The 23,983-nt window shown below is 42.9% G+C and overlaps 1 protein-coding gene across 3 annotated transcripts in view; it reads right to left on the minus strand.

Moving 5' to 3' along the window:
* SH2D4A (SH2 domain containing 4A) overlaps positions 1-23,983 on the minus strand; it is a 66,521-nt gene that overhangs the window by 39,034 nt on the left and 3,504 nt on the right. For all 3 annotated transcript variants that reach the window (XM_021681602.1, XM_021681601.1, XM_021681603.1), the window contains exons 2-4: positions 21,252-21,629; positions 6,065-6,224; positions 4,245-4,413 (exon numbers count right to left, since the gene is read on the minus strand). In XM_021681602.1, coding sequence (XP_021537277.1) covers positions 4,245-4,413; positions 6,065-6,224; positions 21,252-21,432 — 510 coding nt within the window. In that variant the 5' untranslated portion in view covers positions 21,433-21,629. The remainder of the gene's footprint in view (positions 1-4,244; positions 4,414-6,064; positions 6,225-21,251; positions 21,630-23,983) is intronic.

A 23,983-nucleotide genomic window follows, 5' to 3' on the forward strand; every position in this document is an offset into this window, starting at 1 on the left:
TCCAAAAAGTTCAGAGATTTGCCTAGCTAGCAAATCTGCCTCATAATAAATCCTGCCACACTGTGATGCTGTCACAGTGTGGGGCAGAGATGCTGCTCTGAAGATCTGGGAAAGAGCTGGGAGAGAAACAGCACGGCAGAGCCCTGAGCTCTGGGAAGCACCACTGCTGTGAAATCAGACTGTCGCAAGGTTTCCAGGCAGTTTGATGTAACCGGTTTAACCATGTCTGTTTCTCCACTGCTTCCCCAGGCTTCCTCTTCCTCTTTTTCCATGTTTTCTTACAGGAAAAGTTCTTCTGTTTAATTTTAGGGCTAACAACGTCTGGGTCTAAAGCATTCCTGCTCTAGGGAAAAAACCCCCCCAAACTCTAATTCCAACAGTATGATCATTAAGATACAGATGTGAATACCTTCCCTGGGGCACGATGAGATGGCCAGAGCACTGGCCCTACGTTAGAGGAGCTGGTTTATGGCCCCGGCTCCACCTCTACTCAGGCTTTGCAGAAACCACTGCCCTTGATTCGTCCACTCAGAGAGCAAGAGCCTGTTTCACACCTATGTTTGTTGTGAGCATGAAGTGAAATGGCAAATCTAAGTCTTTTGACAACTATCCAGGGCTATACACATTTTAAATGTCAAATTCCTCACCTCAACCACTATCACCCCAATTACTAGCACTAAGGCAAATCTGTCTGCTCCACCAATAAATATCCCAGGCTCCTGGCTGTGCTCTCAGGATGTACTGTTTTCTTCCGGTGATGCTGGCTGTGGCATTCATTTAGGCTGATTTCACCTTATTCAAAATACTACTGGTAAACAGGGAGGACAATGAAGGAGTAAGTGTTGAATTTACCCGAAGTCTTACACAGACCCAGAGGGGTCCCTGACTGTGTTTGCCTTGACCCTTTCATAAGATAATCAGAGCAGAGCTAAAAAACACTGGCTGACACAAATGCAGAAATACCGTCTACTCTGATGCCTCAGTACAAATACAAGGGGTCACTATTAACCAGAAGAACTGCTTCCCATAACTAACTGACTCTACAGAAGAGCTTCTACAGTGCTGAATGCACATCAATATCTGGGCTGAATTTAACTTTCCCCTACTCTCCATAGCCCTTTGGAGAGTTTAGATCAGATTAGTAAGGGGTGCTTTCAGATTCAGGTCTGGAGTTCTCTGGTGATGATCTGTCATATGGAAATTTATTACGAAGCTAACAAGGCCATTTTACTTTAGTAAATCTGTAGTTGGTTTTCCGTGAATATTTTTCATAATTCTGGAAGACTGAGTGCTCTTTAAACCTGTCCATGGTTATTCAGATAAGCTTCATGATCACTAACTTCAATAAAAACTGCCTGACAATTTTTCTTTTTATAATAAATTTTAGGCCAGGTGTAGAAAATGAAAGTTTAAAGACATGACAATATCTTTCTAGATATTATAGTTAAAATAAATTATGGATGAAATGTGGACCTCTTTACTGTGCAAGCCTGAGTTGCATTTTGGAAACATATTGGATGACTCCCAAAGCTCTAGTCTTGGTTTCTCACCAGAGTTCTTGTCTAAAGGTACAGATCTGGGGAATTCAATGAATTCTGTTTAAACACACCAGGGTTGTGATGAGAATGAAAGTAGATAAACAAAAAGGAGAGCTTTCTAACTGATTTTTGGGCAAACCACTTATCTCTTTGAGTATTAGTCTCCATCTGTACAAAAGAAATACTTGCATTGTCTATTTCACAGGAGTATTATGAAATGAAATGACCATATGAGAGAAAGTTTTGCAAACTGTCAAATTGTATACACTTTATTATTATGTATAAAATCAACTTATATCTATTGCTACCACCTCAAGTGGCATGCAGAATCCTTGATATCTCTAAACTAGACTCTCTTCTTTTAAAACTAGCTTCTCCTCCAGATGTTCCTGTTTATGCTGATAGCACCTCCATTATCCCAGGCATCTAAGCTTAGAAACTTGGGGTGTGCTAGAAAGCTTGCCCCTCCACCCACTCTGATCCATGAATAATCAGTTCAAATTTAAAAATTTCAAAAGATAAATCTGACCAGGTCAAACTCTTGCTCAAAAATTTTTGACAATAACCAGTTGTTCTTGAAAAAAGGGGCCAAAACACAAAGTTGTCCCCAAGACCCTGTCCTGTCTGGCCTTGCCCACCCTCTCACTCAATCTTATGCTCTCCTCTGTCCCTTCCACACTCCAGCCACACAGCCTTCTTTGGGCTCTCCAAAGCCCCCTGTTCTTCTAGCTACACAAACCTTTGTCCATGTTGTCCCTTTGCTGGAACCGCCAGCCCTGCTCATCCTCTGTGATCATCTCCAGCTCCATGTCCTCTGCAAAGCCACCTGTACTTCCTGCCATTGCTCAAGTTCTAGTGTAATGGGGGTGCACAGAAACATATCCTTTTCTTGAGGTCACTTATTATCTTTTGAAATGACGGGTTATATGAAGTCTCTCTTTGCTTTCTCAACTATAAAGTTCATTTAGCAGTTCATTCCTTCAACTTATTCTTAAGTTCAGCAGTGATTCTGTTTTTACTCCTACACTATAATCTCAATGCGTAGCACATAATGGGTACTTTTTAAATGAATGAGTAAATCAGTCAATGTTGAGATCTTCTCCTCTCACTGTGTGTATTACATACATATGTGTGTGTATAAAATATAATCCCTATAATATTTATGATATAGTAAAACAATAATAGCCATGGTACTTAACTTCTATTTTAATCTTTTGTTCTTTTGAAAAAAAATTTTGAAAATTTTTGAAAAAAAATTTTTCTAGGAAAGTACTGTAATTCAAACACAAAGATTAGCATGCGTACTCAATGCTTTGGAAAGAGGTTTTTGGCTCTTGCTATTGTTGTTCTTCATTTTAGGGGTGCTAGAAAAGGAGTCTGCTGTTTGGAGGGAGTTTGGTATTAAATGTGGAATACAAAGCAGCCCTGGGAGAGCTTGCATGCTTCACTGAACATCTGAGGAAAGGACGCAGGTCTGACCTTGGGAAATAAACCAAATTTTAGAATTTTGTACCCCTAAATATTTTGAGCCTCATATTTGCAGCCCTTTATAAAGCTTCTTCACATTCCTCATATTAATAAGACAATCAAATGCAATAGTTAAGGAATGACCTAGGGGTCCTCCAGACCTCTGTTTGAATCCTGGTTCAGTCTTTTGTCAACTCTAAGATCTGGGGCAGATTGAATAACCATAGCTAACCTCAGTTTTCTTACCTGTAAAACGGACAAATATAGAAACAGTCCCTAGGTCATAAAGTCATTGTGAGAATGAAGTGAGACATTCAGCAGTGTGCTTTGCCACATCATAAGCCCGTGAAGTAGGCAGGACAGATAACCGTAGCCCTGTGTAACTGCCTCAAATAGGTCAAGAGCACACACAACTAGTGTCACAAAGCTGGGGGCCTGAACAGAAGTCAAACAGTTGCAAATCCCCTGTTAATTCTCAGTTTAATTAAATTCCTGGCAGAAGAAGGTACTTCATAATATAGTTTTATTATTCTTCCAAACTATAATCTAAGCAGCAAATGATATCTGAGCTCTTTAAGCCAACTGAAACACGAGAGAATTCATACCAATTCTGATTATAAAATTCTATGGTGTTGAGGAAATAATGGTCCCCACAGTCACAGGCAAAATCTATGAAGCCAAAGAGGCACTGAGGTGTAGTCCTCAACAAAACAGGGAAGACGCCATAGAACATAATCTACACCACAAAGACGCCAGCGCTCTAGGGCTGGGGTCAGTCGGCTGCAGTCTGGGTGCCAAAGCGGGCCCTGTCCTGGTAAGTAAGGCTTTGCTGCACCAGAGCCACACCTGTTCATTTGCGTACAGTTGTGACAGAGAGAGTGTGGTCCACAAAGCCTCAAGTCTTTGCCAACTGGCCCTTCACACAAAAAAGCTGCCGACCTCTGTTATAGAAGACATATAACAGGGAAAAATAAACCCTGAAAAAATCTTAAAATGCAAACTTTATTCCTAGAGTTCTTTCTTCACACCTTCAGTCCCATGAAAAAAACCCTTTTTTGTGAAGTAGCAGGTGAGCCAAATTTCCCAAAATGAAATGAACATCAGGGCCTTCAAGTTGGGAGGGACTTTTCCCAGAAAAGTTTGTGATCCTGATGTTCGACTACATTCATCTCAGTGGTCCCACTATCTTTAACTCCCCTGGTTATGAAATTCTGCATTTTATACATATGAAAGACTCACTGGAATTTTCTCTTCAAGGAGTGGTGCTGGTCTAGAGCCTTTCCCCAATTCTTCCTCTTCTGCTGCTTTCTTATAGATATTCTGAGTCTCCTGGGTATCTGGTGCTTGCAGATCATAATATCGTGATTTCGTTTTCAAGCTATTGGCGAATTCTTTGGACTGAGTTTTTCTGAAGAGAAACAAATGTGGAATTATCAAAAACATTCTCCAACATGGATAGCTTTTCCAAAGCAGATGTCTACATTCAAATTATGTGAAAAACAGTAACAGATACCATTTACTGAGTGCTTATAATATGCTAAGCCCTTTGCTAGTATTTAAAGCCATTAACTTAGGGGCACCCGGGTGACTCAGTTGGTTAAGCATCTCACTCTTGATTTCGACTCTGGTTGTGAGATTGAGCCCAGCATTGGGCTCCTTGCTCAGTGTGGAGACTGCTTATCCCTCTCCCTCCACCCCCCGCCCCCCTACTTTTGTGTGTGTGTGTGTGTGTGTGTGCGTGCGCGCACGTGGTCTCTCTCAAATAAATAAATAAAATCTTAAAAAAGAAAAGACATTAACTTAATCCTCATAACAACCCTATAAGGAAGGGCTTGTTATCCTTGCTTAATTGCAAGAGGCTCAAAATAATTATATTATTTATCCAAGGCCACACTGTGGCACAGCCAGGATTTGAACTCAGGTCTACCCACCTCCTGTTCAGAAGCTAAACTGCTAGATCACACTGCCTTCCTATGATGAGCAGCATACAATTCCTTTATCTCTGTATGCCCATTTTTTGTTTTAGTTACAGGAGTTGGTGGGCAGCATCAGCAGCCCTTGGGACATGAACCAAGGTCCATACGTCTGCTTCTATCTCATCAGCTCAGATAGGGCTGTCGATACTCAAGGGATAACAGTCTTCACAGAAGTCACCCTGGGCCCCCAGCAGAGGGGATCCATCATCTGCCTCACTGCTACCAGCCAAGTTACCTTCCTATATCTCCAGTTGACTGTGTCACTTCCTTATTCAAACACCTCTACTGTCCACAGAACAAGGTCCAAAGTCCTAAATCTGGCTTTCAAGGCACTTCAGAGCATGGCCCCCTGTCTCCTGCTACTTGCCCACGTATACCCCGAACATTCAAAAGAAGTCATTGTCACCGAAAGAACCAGACATATTCAAAACTAGGGGTCTTGATTATGCCCTCTGCCTGCAATTTCCTTCCTGACATTCTGCAGCTGGAAAACTCCACTTATCTTTCAAGGTTCAATTCAGATTTTCACCTCTTTTGTGGATCGGAATAATGGGCTGTTTATAACTTAGTTGTAGCACGTATCACAGCCCGTATTGGCTGAAGTTAGTTGTGTACCTGCCTGTTTCTCCTCCTACTGGAAGCTTCTTGTTCATCTTTGAGTTCCCACCACCTAGCATAGTGTAAGCACCTAGAGGGCCTGCTTACTCAGCTGCCCACCTTTAAACAATCTTGTTTGAAGACCTGAAGCTTGAACAGCCGCTCCATTTCTCACTTATATTCCTGATGCTCAGCTGTGTCAGCTTTGGTGCTCTGGCATGATTCTAGTGAAGCCAGTGATCATGGGGGAAACCACATCCAGATCAAAACTCGGATGACAAGCCAGGAAGTGAAACAGCTGATCTGATCGCATTGTGGGAAGGAAGGGAACCACCAAAAGTGTAAAGAAACTTGCCAGAGAGATCTATAGTGACTTTTGTGACTCTCAGATCCCACCCCACTCTCCCTCCAGATACTCTGAAAAAGAGGCATCTTTACATCATTTTATAATCTGGCCAGCCTCTCACGGGTTTGTAGATCTCATACCTGAGCTCTTCTGCTTCCCGCTCTGCTTTCAGCTGGGCCCTCTCAGCAATAATTTCATTACAGATCACATCGTAAGGTTTGTCTAGATGGTGTTCGCCCATCACCCAGACCCAGACTTCCTTATCGGCTCCCAGTTTCCAATGAACAGATTTGCTGTTCTCTGCAAGCAAAACAAAATTTGGATTGGACAAATATCTTTAGTCATGGGTTATTATGTTTGCCATCATTAAAGTATTTAGGGTCTTTAGGAAAAAAAATGTTAGATGAGACAAAGCACTTCCAATCTCCTCAGGAAAAAGCAGCAGTCCCAAGGAGCAATTGAGGTGGTAGCAGTGGGGGGTGGCCACAGCAGTGTTTGTTTTAAAATATGAATATGGGTCTCCTGGGTGGCTCAGTTGGTTGAGCAGAGTCTGCCTTCAGCTCAGGTCATGATCCCAGGGTCCTGGGATTGAGCCCTGTGTGGGGCTCCCTGCTCAGTGAGGAGTCTGCTTCTCCCTCTCCCTTTGCTCCTTCCCCCGATCATGCACTCTCACTTTCTCCCCCATGCTTTCTCTCTCTCAAATAAATAAAATCTTTAAAAATATATATTTTTGAATGTGTCCATTTTGTAACTAAAGAAGGCAAGATGGGGAGAAAGCATGCAGTTTGTGGTACTATCAGCTATCAGAATCTCTAAGGTCTGAGAATCTTCTGGAACCCCAGAAGTACACAGCTGCTCCAGGGTTTGGTACTTCCATTTTAGAATTAGACTGGCTTTAGTTTAAATCCTAGCCCTGCCACTTACTAGCTGTGTGACTTGGACAGATTATTTAATCTCTCTGAGCCTCAATTTCCTCATCTGCAAAATGGGAATACAACCATCTACAATGCAGGACTGCCATGGGGAGCAGGCTATGCCAGCTATTTCCCCCAGTGCCTGCCACATAATAGGAGTTCATGAGAGGTTAAGTGCTACTGTTGCCCTATTGTTTACTTCTAGGGCTGCTCGGAGATTCACACCAGCTTGTGAGAAGATAATACTACTGGTAGTGTGATACTTGGTGAAGCTACTTAAATGACCCTTGTTTACAATTGGTCGCAGGGGTTGTATTACATTCTAGTTCCTGGACTTCTGAGATGCAGCCACACAGGTCATGCTCCCTGAACCCCAGGGGAATGTGGAACACACCCAGGAGAGGCCAAGAGGTGCAGTCCCTAAATCGAAAAGCCCCCAGGCAGCCCTCCCGAGGGCCATTATGGTCCATGTTGTGGTCAAGATACCTGGGCCTTACAGACCCTAAACTGGCCAGTGGTGTTGAGTGTGGGTAGGAGGGCACCTGATGGAACACAGGTGAGACTGTTCTACTGTTCTTTTAGTTTAGAAATCCACACTGGGATTGTGTCCAGTCTTTGTACATTAAGTAGAAGGTTTCCAATTAAAGCATCTTCTGTCCAGTGAATTGTTGACCTACTTCCTACTGTTGCCTCAGGATACATTAAAAAAGCAGGCTGCTCGACATATTCAGAACATTCCATCCCAAAGCAACGGAATGCACATTCTTCTCTAGTGCCCATGGAACATTCTCCAGAATAGATCACATCCTAGGTCATAAATCAGGTCTCAACCGGTACCAGAAGTTTGGGATCATTCCCTGCCTATTTTCAGACCACAATGCTTTGAAACTAGAACTCAATCACAACAGGAAAGTAGGGAAGAACTCAAATACGTGGAGGCTAAAGAGCATCCTACTGAAGAATGAATGGGTCAACCAGGAAATTAAAGAAGAATTAAAAAAATTCATGGAAACCAACGAAAATGAAAACACAACTATTCAAAATCTTTGGGATGCAGCAAAGGCAGTCCTAAGAGGAAAGTATATAGCAATACAAGCCTTTCTCAAGAAACAAGAAAGGTCTCAAGTACACAACCTAACCCTACACCTAAAGGAGCTGGAGAAAGAACAGCAAATAAAACCTAAACCCAACAGGAGAAGAGAAATAATAAAGATCAGAGCAGAAATCAATGAAATAGAAACCAAAAGAACAGTAGAACAGATCAATGAAACTAGGAGCTGGTTCTTTGAAAGAATTAACAAGATTGATAAACCCCTGGCCAGACTTATTAAAAAGAAAAGAGAAATGACCCAAATCAACAAAATCATGAATGAAAGAGGAGAGATCCCAACCAACACCAAAGACATACAAACAATTATAAGAACATATTATGAGCAACTCTATGCCAGCAAATTAGATAACCTGGAAAAAATGGATGCATTCCTAGAGATGTATCAACTACCAAAACTGAACCAAGAAGAAATAGAAAACCTCAACAGACCTATAATCACTAAGGAAATTGAAGTAGTAATCAAAAATCTCCCAAAAAACAAGAGCCCAGGGCCAGATGGCTTCCCAGGGGAATTCTTACAAACATTTAAAGAAGAATTAAACCTATTCTTCTAAAACTGTTCCAAAAAATAGAAATGGAAGGAAAATTTCCAAATTCATTTTATGAGGCCAGCATTACCTTGATCCCAAAACCAGACAAAGACCCCATCAAAAAGGAGAATTACAGACCAATATCCCTGATGAACACGGATGCAAAAATTCTCAGCAAAATACTAGCCAATAGGATCCAACAGTACATTAAAAGGATTATTCACCACGACCAAGTGGGATTTATCCCTGGGCTGCAAGGTTGGTTCAACATCCGCAAATCAATCAACGTGATACAATACATTAACAAAAGAAAGAACAAGAATCATATGATCCTTTCAATAGAGGCAGAAAAAGCATTTGACAAAGTACAGCATCCTTTCTTGATCAAAACTCTTCAGAGTATAGGGATAGAGGGTACATACCTCAATATCATAAAAGCCATCTATGAAAAACCTACAGCAAATATCATTCTCAATGGGGAAAAACTGAGAGCTTTCCCCCTAAGGTCAGGAATGCGGCAGGGATGTCCACTATCACCACTGCTATTCAACATAGTATTGGAAGTCCTAGCCACAGCAATCAGACAACAAAAAGAAATCAAAGGCATCCAAATCGGCAAAGAAGAAGTCAAACTCTCACTCTTTGCAGATGATATGATACTTTATGTGGAAAACCCCAAAGACTCCACCCCAAAACTGCTAGAACTCATACAGGAATTCAGTCAAGTGGCAGAATATAAAATCAATGCACAGAAGTCAGTGGCATTCCTATACACCAACAACAAGACAGAAGAAAGAGAAATTAAGGAGTCGATCCCATTTACAATTGCACCCAAAACCGTAAGATACCTAGGAATAAATCTAACCAAAGAGGCAAAGGATCTGCACTCAGAAAACTATAAAATACTCATGAAAGAAATTGAGGAAGACACAAAGAAATGGAAAAACGTTCCATGCTCATGGATTGGAAGAACCAATATTGTGAAGATGTCAATGCTACCTAGAGCAATCTACACATTCAATGCAATCCCCATCAAAATACCATCCACTTTTTTCAAAAAAATGGAACAAATAATCCTAAAATTTGTATGGAACCAGAAAAGACCCCGAATAGCCAAAGGAATGTTGAAAAAGAAAAGCAAAGCTGGCGGCATCACAATTCCGGACTTCCAGCTCTATTACAAAGCTGTCATCATCAAGACAGCATGGTACTGGCACAAAAACAGACACATAGATCAATGGAACAGAATAGAGAGCCCAGAAATGGTCCCTCAACTCTATGGTCAACTAATCTTCGACAAAGCAGGAAAGAATGTCCAATGGAAAAAAGACAGTCTCTTCAACCAATGGTGTTGGGAAAATTGGATAGCCACATGCAGAAGAATGAAACTGGACCATTTCCTTACACCACACACAAAAATAGACTCCAAATGGTTGAAAGACCTCAATGTGAGACAGGAGTCCATCAAAATCCTAAAGGAGAACACAGGCAGCAACCTCTTCGACCTCAGCCACAGCAACTTCTTCCTAGAAACATCACCAAAGGCAAGGGAAGCAAGGGCAAAAATGAACTATTGGGACTTCATCAACATAAAAAGCTTTTGCACAGCAAAGGAAACAGTCAACAAAACCAAAAGACAATCGACAGAATGGGAGAAGATCTTTGCAAATGACATATCAGATAAAGGGCTAGTATCCAAAATCTATAAAGAACTCATCAAACTCAACACCCAAAGAACAAAGAATCCAATCAAGAAATGGGCAGAAGACATGAACAGACATTTTTCCAAAGAAGACATCCAAATGACCAACAGACACATGAAAAAGTGCTCAATATTGCTCGGCATCAGGGAAATCCAAATCAAAACCTCAATGAGATACCACCTCACACCAGTCAGAATGGCTACAATTAACAAGTCAGGAAACGACAGATGTTGGCGGGGATGCGGAGAAAGGGGAACCCTCCTACACTGTTGGTGGGAATGCAAGCTGGTGCAGCCACTCCGGAAAACAGTATGGAGGTTCCTCAAAAAGTTGAAAATAGAGCTACCATACGATCCAGCAATTGCACTACTGGGTATTTACCCCAAAGATACAAAAGTAGGGATCCGAAAGGGTACATGCACCCCTATGTTTATAGCAGCAATGTCCACAATAGCCAAACTGTGGAAAGAGCCAAGACGTCCATCGACAGATGAATGGGTAAAGAAGAGGTGGTATACATATACAATGGAATATTATGAAGCCATCAAAAGGAATGAGATCTTGCCATTTGCAATGACGTGGATGAAACTGGAGGGTATTATGTTGAGCGAAATAAGTCAATCAGAGAAAGACATGTATCCTATGACCTCACTGATATGAGGAATTCTTAATTCAGGAAACAAACTGAGGGTTGCCGGAGTGGGGGATGGGGTGGGAGGGATGGGGTGACTGGGTGATAGACACTGGGGAGCGTACATGCTCTGGTAAGTGCTGTGAATTGTGCAAGACTGTTGAATCTCAGATCTGTACCTCTGAAACAAATAATGCAATATATGTTAAGAAAAAAAAAAAGAAGAAGAAGGTAGCAGGAGGGGAAGAATGAAGGGGGGAAATTGGAGGGGTAGACGAACCATGAGAGACGATGGACTCTGAAAAACAAACTGAGGGTTCTAGAGGGGAGGGGGGTGGGAGGATGGGTTAGCCTGGTGATGGGTATTGAGGAGGGCACATTCTGCATGGAGCACTGGGTGTTATGCACAAACAATGAATCATGGAACACTACATCTAAAACTAATGATGTAATGTATGGGGATTAACATAAGAATAAAAAAAAAAAAGCAGGCTGCTCAAGCTCAGATGTGTTCTTTATTTTGGCACTTTCCACCCTCCTCAGGGCAATGAAGACTTTCTACAATGTAATAAAATTCTAAATAGGATACTGGGGCAGGGGGGAGGGGAGAAAGAATCTTCACTCTAAGAGGAGGCAAATGTATCATTCAGAAGGCAGCTGACCTCACACTGTTTTCCCAAGTGGAGAAACAGTGAAAGCCTCCCCAGGTATGAAGGGAAGGTCAATCCCAAGTGTGTCCTCATGGGGATGGGCCCTGGTCAGCTCTGGCTCTGTCTGAGGAGATGCCGAATGGTCCATTAACTTTAGAAAGCTGTCATACCTCATAAAACTCCCTTTATTACACTCTCTCAGGGCATCTAATAATATTTTTTACTATGTCCATCTCTCAACCTTCACCTAAGTAACTCTCTACCAATATTTTTGACAGCAGGAGAAAGATGCCCTGAGAGGAGAGTGGCAGAAGGCTAGGGGAGCAGAGAGGGAGGACCCAGGGATTCCCACAGCTTTGCTCAGTATGGCAGGACACATTCTCCAGGGAGTGCCCCAGGCTGTAGCCTGGGGGCATCACTCTTAGGGGAAGAAGGTGCTGCCCTTAAGGGTGAGGTGGGGGAGAAATCCCAGAATTGCCTGTGAACAGAGGGTGCTTAGAAATTGTAAGTAGAGAAGACTGCCAAAGGAGAGGGCTAGAGCCTTGACATTTTAGAAGTAAGGGAGTGGTAAGAGTATGGTGAAGGTAAGGAAATTATGGTTTGGAGGCAAGAAAAAAGAGAACTGTCAGATTTAGCCAGATGCCAAAAGAAGGGCTCTTGACAGAATGGCCCTGACAATCTCTGTGTTGAGTGCTCCTCACCTTTGGGGGCTCTTCAATGTTGTGTGAGAGCACAGAGATTGGAGGGTCTTCAAGGGCTTCCCCATGACTCCCTAAAACCTTAGTGGAGGCTGCTGGAGAAGTTATTCTAGTAAAATGAGTGTTAGCTCCAATACCCTCAGTTTTACACCAAGATGGGGGAAGACTACTCAGGCCTCTGTGTAGTTCATGCCACAAAAACTTGTTGAGTTTCTAACTCTGAGCACTATGCGGATGAGCTAAATGCTGCAGGCGATACAGGGATAAAACAGACGTGGCCATTTTCCTGCATAGAGTCTGCAAGAGAAAGAGCAAGGCATTACGTTACTTATTTTAATGAATTTTATTGCATATCTACTATGTACCAGGCACTGAGGTAGATGTGCGTAAGTGCTTATGAATAAGACAGACCAGCCCCTGCCCTCCAGGAACTAATATTCTAGTTGGAGACAGAAACTGAACACTTAATTATAAAAGTAATACAACTTGGGGAAGAGGGTGTGAAAGGGTGCTATGGACATGCTTAAGAAGAAGAACTGATCAGTCTGAAGGACCAGGGGAACATACATTATAGCCACAATAGATTTTAAATCCAGTGAGGATTCGCGGAATGGAGAAATCACTTTGGAAGCACACAGAAGAAAAAAGAAGTTCTTTGTATTGAGTTTTGGAGGATGGACATGGAATTTAGACAGAGAGTAGGGTGTAAGTTTGGTGACCTACACAAAGACGGTGTGCTCAAAGATCGGAGAAGGAAATCAGTGAAGGGCTATAGGGAATCAGGGTCTCGGTGAGAGCTGAAAAGAGCTTTAGATGTCACCTGGCCATGGATGGGCTGAGGATCATGCAGGGGGCAGAGAGCCACAGGCACAAGTCCCAGACCCCTGGCTAAATGATTTAAACTTAGGCCCTGCACTGCATAAAGCCAGAAAGTGGTGTTAAAATCCCAGTGTTTCTACCAACTCTTTATGTGACCATGTATATGATACCTTATCTCTCTGAGCCTGAGCTCCCTCTCTGATAAAACAGAGGTAGTGAGACCTCACAGGCCTTTCACATGATAAATGCTCAAAAATATCAGTTCCATGTTCTTGATTAAATGACCAGTGAAGAGTCCATGACTGTCTCTGTGCAAATGGTGCCAGGGTCAGAGAAGTGATTTAGGAAGTACCATGCCACATCAGCATGTGGAGTGGATCAGAGAAGTAGGAGGGAGCTGTCTAGTAGCTGCGTGGGGACAGAATGGAGGAGAGATGAGGGGGGAAAGACCAGGAGTGAGGTACCTGGGGCCCGAATGAGGGAAAGGTCAGTAAGATTCAGGTGGCTGAAAAGGAAGGACTCAAAGATGATGCCAACATTTTGAGACTTACTGAGAGGATGGCGGCGTAATAAGCAAAAACAGTGACATCAAGAAAATAAATTTGTTGGAACTGTTTTGGAAATGAAGAATAAATTATTTTTAATTTTACTAACAATCTACATGGAGAGCTTCAGTAGGTATCTGAACTATAGCACTGGAGTTCAGAAATGCTGTGGAGACTGACAGTGTGAATTTGGGAATTACTTTATAGCTGTCATCATTGAAGCCACTGGTGTAGAAGAATTGCAAAGGGAATGAAGCCTAGTGAGAACCTTGGAAAAGCACGTGCTCCATTCGGGAGGCAAAAGGGAAGAAAAAGAACATCCTGATTAAAACAGCAAAAAAAAAAAAAAAAAGGATTTCTGATTCCTAAACACAAGATAATATAGGAGCCTGGGGAGAATGCACTGCCATGGGGTCAAGAGAAATGGTGCTCCATGCCCTGGAGACATAGAAAGGGGGATGGAGACCCCTGAGGAGGGTCTCAGAAGTCTCTGACCTCAGAGGGTATTTTTAGGGAGACAGGCGGGGGACAGGCTACAAAAGCAGGACAGAAAGGATGGTAAAAGGTGGAGGTTGTAAGTAAGTATGTGCTCTGGGGAAGTTTATTAGCAAGGAAGTAAAAGAAAATTCAGTTACTTGTTCAACAAATATTTACTGAGCATCTGCTATGTTCCCGGGCACTATATTACAGGCCTTTGAGACATAAAGGGCAGCTTAGGAGTATGGATGGTTGAAAGATTTCTTTAAATAGAAGAAACAGGGACAAGTTTTACACTTGGGGTTTTGGGAGGGGAGAGCAGAAGGATGCCAGGGACCAGAGCAGGGGAATGATGGCAGGAGGAGTATGCAGAGAATAGGTAAGGAAGAAAATGTTGACAAGAAGAGGAGAAAAAGCTCCTGTCTGCTAAGAGCTGAAAACTGATAGACCTACACCCACATTTCTGTCCCCAGTGTACTTCCTCAAGGTAAAGGTATACACTTAAGAGATCCTACTGGGGCAGGTACTGCATCTTATAATTTAATGCTATCCACACATTCTGGATTTTCTGTCTACTTCACCTTGAAATTATATGCAGTCTTTAATCAGAGGACAGTAAGAGAGGGACCTTTTCATAGCACTTCCATTTAATTATAAGGTTTCCAGTCCTTGAATCATGTTTGTATGCTACAATGTTCTTCATGTTTGCTAGCTTAGGGATTCTTGAGAACTTCTAAAACCAACTTTTCTAGAACAGTGGATCAGTCCTGCTTCGTACCACACCACAAAGAACTGCTGCACAGAGACTCTCATCCCCACCTCATTCACCATATACAATCTCTAACGAGGCAATGTTGTGAAATATCACATAAAAAATGGGGCAACACATGTCCTTGGCATGGGAATGGCCAGGCTTATTCCAGCCTTAGTGTGTGACACTGCTCACATCATCATTGTGTCTGACTTCTCCCCACATGGTGGGCCCACCAGGGGTGCAGCAGGAGAGACTGGAAGTATCAGTGTGGATCATCTCGGCTGCAGGTTAATGCAACTCCCAGGTCTCTCCCCAAACTAAGACTGTGATTCAGACAGTCAACAACTGGTCTCTACTCCAACTAGATCCAGTTCAGAAGGACAACCATAGTAACAGGCGAGGATAAGAGATGGAGAGAGAATTATATACCATGTCCCTACAAAGAGAAGACCAAAAACTTGAGTGATGCCAGAGCATCAACACCAGGGGCCTCCTAAAAAATTTACGTATTAAACACAATGGGAGTATCATCAGGGCTGACAGCAGCACCTACCAGTGCCCAGTTGTTAAAATATGATACACTTCCCTAAACTCCCAACCTCTCAAGTATCTCCTGCCACTCTGTCCTCTCCTCTAGGGACCCCACCCCCACATCCAGAAACAAAAAGATGAATGCCAGGCTGGTGGGCACCTTTAGGACTCAAGTACTATAGCCATGTCCCTTCTAACTGATGCCCATGCCATGTCTACCGTTAAATATTTAGAGTACCACCCAAGGCTATTACTAACTCCATGTTACAATGAGGAAGTTGAGGTTCAGGGAGGGTATTTAACTTAAGATCACAGAGCTAGTGAAATTAGAACCAGAATTCAAAACCAGTCTGTGAGACTGCAAGACCTGTGTTTAAGGCAGCCTCATAATGCACTGTCCAAACTGAAACACTTCTGAGAGCAAAAGGGAAACCCACCAAAAGGGAGGCCAGGACAAAGAATGTAGGGCTTTGATGAGCAAGCTCGAGCATGGGGTCACCATCATGTTCCCCACCAGCCCTGAAGAGCAGGACAGGCCAAGAGAGGGTGAAACCCACCCCCACGTGCTTGCAGAGTCCCATAGAGACTTGCTGAAATTACTTACGACTGTTGCTTTCCCCACTGTTTGCTAGATTTGTTAACCAGGGTTCATAATCTTATAGTTGCTAATATCAAAGTCCATCCTAAAATTTTAAATAATTATTACGTTTATTTTAGAGACAAAAGGACGAAAGGAAGTTGGAGAACCTGCACGGTGTTTGGGCTATAGCAAGTGGTGCTGTAGACAAGTGAGAACTTGAGTCAGGAGAGGAGACCAGCTTCATCCAGGGACTCAGGAAGGTGAACGGGAAGAGGAGATCAGTAATTACCCACAGGTGGGTGCTCACCGTGGAATAAGATAAGCCCAGCTAAACTACTAAGCCCCGAGTTAGGGGGACAGGAGACAGGGCCAGAACCAGTGATTCAGAACAGACTTGGAGTAGATCTGGACCCGGATTCAAATCCTGGCTCTACCAGTGACCATACAAATGACTCTCTGTTTGTCTCCTTATTTGTAAGAAGAAAGGTGACAACATGTACCATCCCAGGTTCTTGTGAGGTTTACATGAAATAGCATAAATATAATGCTTACGGCTGGCACATCCTAACAGACCAGCACCTTGGGAAGGGAAAAGCTCTAGGCAAAGGAACAGATGAAGTAAAATCTATAGGGTTCAGTGACTAGCAGTGTGGCTCCCAGGTTTCTGGCTGCAGTGATAAGGGAAAAAGCAGTGCCACTGATTATAACAGAGAATGAGAGGCAGGGTCAGGCCTGGGGGTGGTGAGGAGGACTGAGGTGACACTGATGAGCTTATGGATCATCTGACTGGGAGTACTCATTAGGGAATGGCCACTGAGGCCAAAGCAGGTGAGAGGCTAGGCTTGGCAGTATGGGTTTAAGCATCGCTGGCATATAGGTGGTATTTAACCCTAAAAGGTAGAAGCGGGGGCCTCCAGGGTGGCTCAGTCGGTTGGTCCTCTGACTCTTGATTTTGGCTCAGGTCGTGATCTCAGGGTCGTGGTCGTAGGCTTGTGTCCGGCTCCAAACTGAGCACAGAGCTTGCTTGGGATTCTCCCTTACCCTCTCCTTCTGCCCACTGCAAACCCCCAACCCCCTGCAGCCTGCCACCACTCATGCTCTCTCTCTCTAAAAAAAAAGGTAGAAGTGGTGCCCCAGGGAGAAAATACAGAGACCTTAACCTAAACCTAGACCTTAACCACAGAGAAGTTGTGAACCTGAGAGTCTGTGAACAAGATTTAGGGAGCCTGTGAACATTGTAAAACTATACACAAAATGTTGTCTGTGTGCATTTCCCTGATCCAGGCTCTCACTAAATTATCAAAGGAGTCTATGAGCCTGTCAACCCCACCTCCAGGTTACAAGCCAGGAGTGCAGAGCGAGGCACCCTGGGGGAATATGGACATTCAGGAGTCAGGTAGAGATAAAAAAGAGACCATTATGGAGAAAGCAAGAGATCCAGGACATCAAGAAAGAGATTCAGAGAGGCAACTCCAGAATCCAATGAGGCTGAGGAGTCAACTAGATCAGAACTGAATCCATCAGTGGAGGTCACTGCAGGGACTTCAAGCATGAAGGGAGGGGAGGAAGGGCCACTGCAGGTTTCTGGTCATTTCATGAAAAAGGGAAGGCTCTGCATAAGGGAACTTGTTCACCTGGTAGCAACGAGAATGCAGCAAATGAAGTTTCACAAATCCAAGTCCATTTCAAGGGTACACACAGCCCCTCCTGCACCACACACAGCAACCAGATCCCAGCCTACTGCTTAGCTTTTTGTCTGCTTGGAGGCCCAATGAAACAAGTGCTGGGCAATCCTCTACTTAGTGAAGGCCTCTACTGTTTGTGTTACCAGAAAGAAATCACACAGAACAAAGGCAGGGCCCTGACGCAAGCATACGTCTTAGATGTGTGCAAGGCACCTGCAGACAAAAATAATGTCTTAAGCTCCAGGTAAGCTGGACATGTAGCATGTTCGTTAACAGCACCTGCTTTGGGAGAGTCAGACTCAGGGTCTATTGCAGCTCTATCACTTACTAGCTGTTGCCCTGGGCAAGCCAGTTAATGTCCCAGTCTCACTTTCCTCCATCTGTAAAATGTGAACAGTAATGCAGCTTCGGCTTGGCTGTGATTATTTAATGAGATAATACATTTAAGCACTGAGCTCGGGTCTGATACACCATCAGCTCAGTGGTGCTATTTTTATAGTCTAGAGCAGCACTGTCCAAATGTGAGCTACGTCTGTAATTATACATTTTCTAGTAGCCCCATTACAAGAGCAAAAGAAAGAGGTGAAATTAATGTTAATAAATTTTATTTTGCCCATGTTATCCAAAAGATTATCATGTCAATATATAATGAATATAAAATTATTAACGTGGTATTTTACATTATTCTTCATATCAAGTCTTTGAAATCTGGTAATTTACACTTCTAACACACTCAATCCAGACCATTCGCATTTCATGTGCTCAACAGCCGTACGTGGCTAGGGGCTACCATCCTGCACACAGAGCTCTAGACCTCCAATTACGTGTCCCCCAGTAGGCAGACAAGGTACATAATTCTCTCCCTCTCTAAAAATCACATTTTCCCATGACATTTTAAAATGCTTTTCTGATCTATTACTAAGTTAAATCCATATTTCTAATTGCTTTTCAGTCCTTTCTACTTTAGCCATAAGACTGCTAAAATGTTCCTGGTATACACAATATCCTAACATTTTAGTGATGCTCTGAAAACTCACCACAGTGGACTGTATAGAGAAGAAAATGACCAGATGACAATGAAAGAACTGCCAAGTAATGAGCTACAATGGCGCGAAGGAATGAGGGGGAGGGACGGCATAAGATATATTTAAAGAACCAAGAAAAGGACAATCTCCAAAGCTGCAGTCTGGCTAAGAACTGCTAAGAAAAAGCAGCACTAAAGTCAGGGGGTATAAGCTGGGTGGGTGTGGGGGGGGGTGCTGGGAGCACAGGCCCAAAAAGAGCAGAAGCACACAGTAGGCCCGCAGCACAGATAGACCCCTGGGGAGCACCAGGTGTAACACTGCCTTGTACTATCTTGGCTTTCTCGTCAAAGGCAGAAGAAGATGAAAGATGGAGAAGTGCTATTAGAGGAAGTTGGGAAAGAATCTCAAAGTTTTTCTTTTTCTGTAGTCACAAGAGAGAATTAACTTAGTGTAAAATGTATTTTTCCAAGTGTTAAATTTAAGGGAGTAATAAACTTCTGGCATGAAATACTGATAGAACGTTCACTGCATATATTAACATACTTTTTAAATGATCATTTAATAAAATAATATAGATTTTCTAAGAGGTAGATTCAAACTCTGCAAAAAAAGAATTTAAGCAAAGAAATGAAATTACTGTCTTAAGTAGTCACAAGGAGACCACTTCAGCAGACGTGAGAACCCCAAAATCTTACAAAGTGTCTGGGCCACTGACATTAGGGGCAAGAACCCTTCAGCTCTCACTAGTCCCAAAATTACACAACACATCAGTGTGCTCTCTTCACAGTGAATAATGGTGCCCAGAGAGGTCCAGCTCTATCTGATAACTCTGGCTCAAGAATGCAGGGAGATGTATAAGCCAGTTAAGAAAGGTAAAAGGGCCATGCTTCAGTTTGGACATGTTACTTACTGAAGGAAAAATTCTACTTCGGGTCGTATAGAGTACTGTGAAATCCAAAAAATCTGGGTACCTACTGGTGGTGTGACTGTGCATATAATACTTAACTCTGCTGATTCTAAGTTTCTCCACCTCTAAAACAGACAATACCACTTTGCAGAAGTTTTGTGAAGATGAGACATACTGTATATAAAAGTGCTTTGCATAGTGTCTGATAAAACACGTTTTTAACAAATAGCTGTTATTGATAATAGTAATAAATGAGATATTCATATTTATTCCATATCATTATAAAGGCTTAATTGGAAAGGTTTTAAATAAAGGCAGTATAAGGTAAAGGTCACTAAACTGACTTCCTTTTTGAGTCTGTATATACCAGCATGCAAGTGAGATTCATTTTCTCCATCTCTGAAACCCTGAGTGGTTTTATCACATTTTATTTTTCCTGGCTTAATGAAAAATGAGGAGAAATTGGTCTTGAATGCCTCTGTGGGTGACCTTGAAAACTGTTTTTTTAAACAACTTAGGTATTCATCCATGACAGAATTTGTGCTGGGGGAGGGCGAAGAGCAAAGGTGGTTAATGTATGCTTTTATACGTCTGCGTGTGTATATGCTTTAAATCTTTTTTTTTTTTAAAGATTTTATTTATTTATTTGACAGAGAGAGACACAGCGAGAGAGGGAACACAAGCAGGGGGGAGTGGGAGAGGGAGAAGCAGGCTCCCCGCAGAGCAGGGAGCCCGATGCGGGGCTCGATCCCAGGACCCTGGGATCATGACCTGAGCCAAAGGCAGTCGCTCAACCAACTGAGCCACCCAGGCGCCCTATGCTTTAAATCTTGATGTACAAGAATTTCTCCCTCATGGTCTCAAAAGGATCTCTCAAGCAATCAGGGATTCCTTGGGTCAGGAAGAAGTACAGCTGAAAAATTAACTCACATTAAAAAAATGTGTAGTATGGAGGCGCCTGGCTGGCTCAGTCGGTAGAGCATGCGACTCTTGATGTCGGGGTCATGAGTTTGAGCCCCACGTTGGGCATAGAGATTACTTAAAAAAAATGTGTAGTATGACTTCCCCCCCCACCCACAGCAGTATTTGCACTTTTTTTTAAAGATTTTATTTATTCATTTGAGACACAGAGAGAGAGAGAGCATGAGCAAGGAGAGAGGCAGAGGGAGAGGGAGAAGCAGACTTCTTGCTGAGCCAGGAGCCCGGTGTGGGGCTTGATCCCAGGACCCTGGGATCAGGACCTGAGCCGAAGGCAGACGCTTAACCATCTGAGCCACCCAGGTGCCCCGCAGTATTTGCATTTTAAGAGGGAGTTTCCCTAAAAAAAGATAACGCAAAGAAAAATCTCTTAAAGTCTAAGAAATGTAAACATAATTGCTATAAAAATGCTCATACAATGCCTTCCTTTGCTGGTAGTAGGACACAGACCCCAGTGACAATAAGTGGGAGAGAAGCCCTTCCTTAGGACCCCTCAAATCAAACTGTACAGGTGACTTTCTACTTCAGCTTAAGGTCAGTCTGGTTTCAAGTAAGAGATCTGCTTCACGGCCACACAAGTTCATGGTAAATGCTGTGCATGTGTGGGTATGTGCACGTAAGTATAAACTTCAAGCTGATAAATTGAACTATTAGAATCTCAACAACATTTAGGGTCCATCTACCAAACTGGAACTTGCACCTGACTTGCTTCTGACTAGTGCGAACTATTAAAGCAAGCCGGGAGCCACGGTACTAACACATTCACAGAAGAGACACAGGTAAGTTTACCTTTCTTTGGCCTGGACGTCACTGGCAAGGACTCTTTTTTTTCCATTGCTGCTTCTCTTTCTTTCCATCGGCGGATCTGTTCCTCCCTCATCTTGAAGAACAGGATCTGCTTCTGTTCTTCGCTAAGCTCTGCCAGCAGATCGGGATCTATGTACATCTCTGATAGTATCTGTTTCAGCATCTTTGCAGGCCTGGAGTCTTTTACACCTGTGACAAAAGTTCTTGAAAATGGCTTCCAGGTGTGCCTCGTTGGCACGTGGACGTACCCGCAGACCTTCCCAGAGATTCGCAGCAATCCTAGTGACTGGGACGATAATTCAGCGAACCGGCTCTTGGTTCCTGGCAGCAAAGATACGGTCCAAAATGCTGTTCATGAACCTGCAAAGGGCAACAGGCAAAAAGCTGGCAGCGTTAAAATGTAGACGCCAGGCAGGGGCAGGCTCATGAATTAAGCTTGGAGGAAATACAGTATCACTTTTCATTTCAGGTGAAAGAAGAAGAAAAGCTGAGGCATGCTTTGTTAAGAGTTTGTGTAACCCCTATCCCGTAATTTCCAGATACTTTATCAACAAAACAAAACAAACCCTAACTTTTTACAGGTCAATCTCAGGGAAACAAAAAAAATTAACAGAAGTTTGGCCTTCTCCCAACTAAGCAAACGTATTATTACCTCAGAGTCTAACCACCAACTGTACGGCTGAGAAAAGAATAAAAGAAAAAAGAGGCACAGGAAGAAATTAAACGGTTCTCTCCAAACAACTTATTTCAAAAGAAAATACTGTTTTTGAGATTTCACAGAATTACCGAACCCAAACCAAACCAAAATGGGGTCATCCTCAAGGAAGGAAAAAGAAGAAATAGAAATTAGACCACAATGCAGTTTTCCCATTTCCCCTTTAGTGCTACTTCTAAGAAGGACAAGGCAATTCCAGACAACCTACCAGAACCATAATAGTGTAGGTACAGGAGAAAACATTCGTGTACACTCTGGAAGATCACCAGGTTTTAAATGTACCTGTTCATATATCTAATTTATTAAAATCTAAATTTACAGACCAGAAAAACTGGGGGAATGAAGAGGTTTGTTACAAAGGATCCCTGCTATACAAAAGAGTTTCTTAGAGGGCTCCTTTAACAAGAAGCCACAGACTCACGCACTCACAAGTGGGTTCAGAGTGGTTGGGAGAGAGGGACAATTCCACTGGGGTTTCCCTCATTTACGCATTTCTGTTTGGTTGATTTTTTTTAAGACTTTTAATTTTTTTTTCAATATAACAGGATACACAAAAAAGCTTACTTCCTGCGACTTTTCAGGATCACCTATGTTTAAGAAGTTGACTAGTAATTTGGTGTGCACAATGCTCAAATAATCTCACCATCTAGCCATGCCTCTCAAATACCTTGTTTCGCCAAACTAAGTGCAAACACTCATAAACTTCAGACTATCACTTAGTCATACCTTGGCTGCTCTTAGTTCCTTCACCTTGTCATTTCCACGGGCCAGACTGTAAAGCTCCCTGGGAGTCCCCTGCAGCTTCCCCTCTTCTTCTTCCCTGCAAAGCTGTTTCTTCATTTACACAAGCATGTTCAACAGTCAGGGTACTCCAGAATGTTTGCATACACAGCACATAGTTAAATTCTCTATCCATTGTGTAGCTGGGACCTTTATTGAGGCTACAACTATTCTTGCTAACTGCATCCTATAATCTCCTGCAGCATTCAAACTACTGGAACTCAAATGGAAAACAATATTAAGAGAAAATTTTTAGGGGTGGCTCTGTTGGTTAAGTGTTGGACTCTTAATTTCTGCTCAGGTCATGATCTCAGGGTCATGAGATCGAGCCCCAAGTGGGGCTCCACACTGAGGATGGATCCTGCTTAAGATTCTCTCTCTCCCTCTCCTGTTATCCCTCCCCATCTAAAAAAATTAAAAGAAAAAAAAAGAGAAAAGTTTCAAAAACAATTAAAAGCAGTGTTTGACTCTCAGTCAGTCATGTCGCTCCCAGGCTCCCTTCCTACGTTTGTATTTTGCTTTGAAAGATGACCCTCAAAGGCTATACCAGCCAAAGAATTGACGTCCTGTAATGCTTTTTTTGACTCTTGGGTCCCGACAACCTTCTTGAGGGGCAGGGCCAACTAAATCTCCACTAAATGAGAGTTTGCCAGAGGCTGAGCTCTGTCTTCACAGGAACCACAGGAAGGATTTGTTTCCTCAGCACACTTGACTCCAGTGTTCTGAGTGGTAAAAAAAACCAAAGTGAATGACTCCCTGATGTTCCAGTAAATGTCCTTATGTTGGCACATTCCCTGACTCCAATGATTGGCTTTCACAGAAATAAAACATGGTAGAAAAGGAGGAACCCAGTGAAGCCTCAGGTTTTGTGTTCTGTTCCCCATTTTGAGTGGGGTGAATCTTAGCAACAGTGATGGTGTGGCCTAAAAACAGAAACCCTGAAAGTGCCAAATTCACATTGTTCCTTTTCTCCACCCCAGAGTACTCCTGACAATAAGAGCTTGCACACGCTGTGCCAGGACTACCTTAAGCACCTTGCGTGTTTTAACTCATTTTCACAATTACCCTTGGGATTCAGCCCCTCCCTATCCCTGTTTCACAGATGAAGAAGATGGAAAGTGGCAGAGCTGGGCAGTTGGCTCTAAGCTCTACTGACTCCACTAGTATAGTAGAGCTTCTTTGTAAGCCCAGAATCAGCACATCCCAGGACATGGTACCA

Source organism: Neomonachus schauinslandi, chromosome 2 (genome assembly GCF_002201575.2).
Source record: "Neomonachus schauinslandi chromosome 2, ASM220157v2, whole genome shotgun sequence".
Lineage (NCBI taxonomy): Eukaryota > Metazoa > Chordata > Mammalia > Carnivora > Phocidae > Neomonachus > Neomonachus schauinslandi.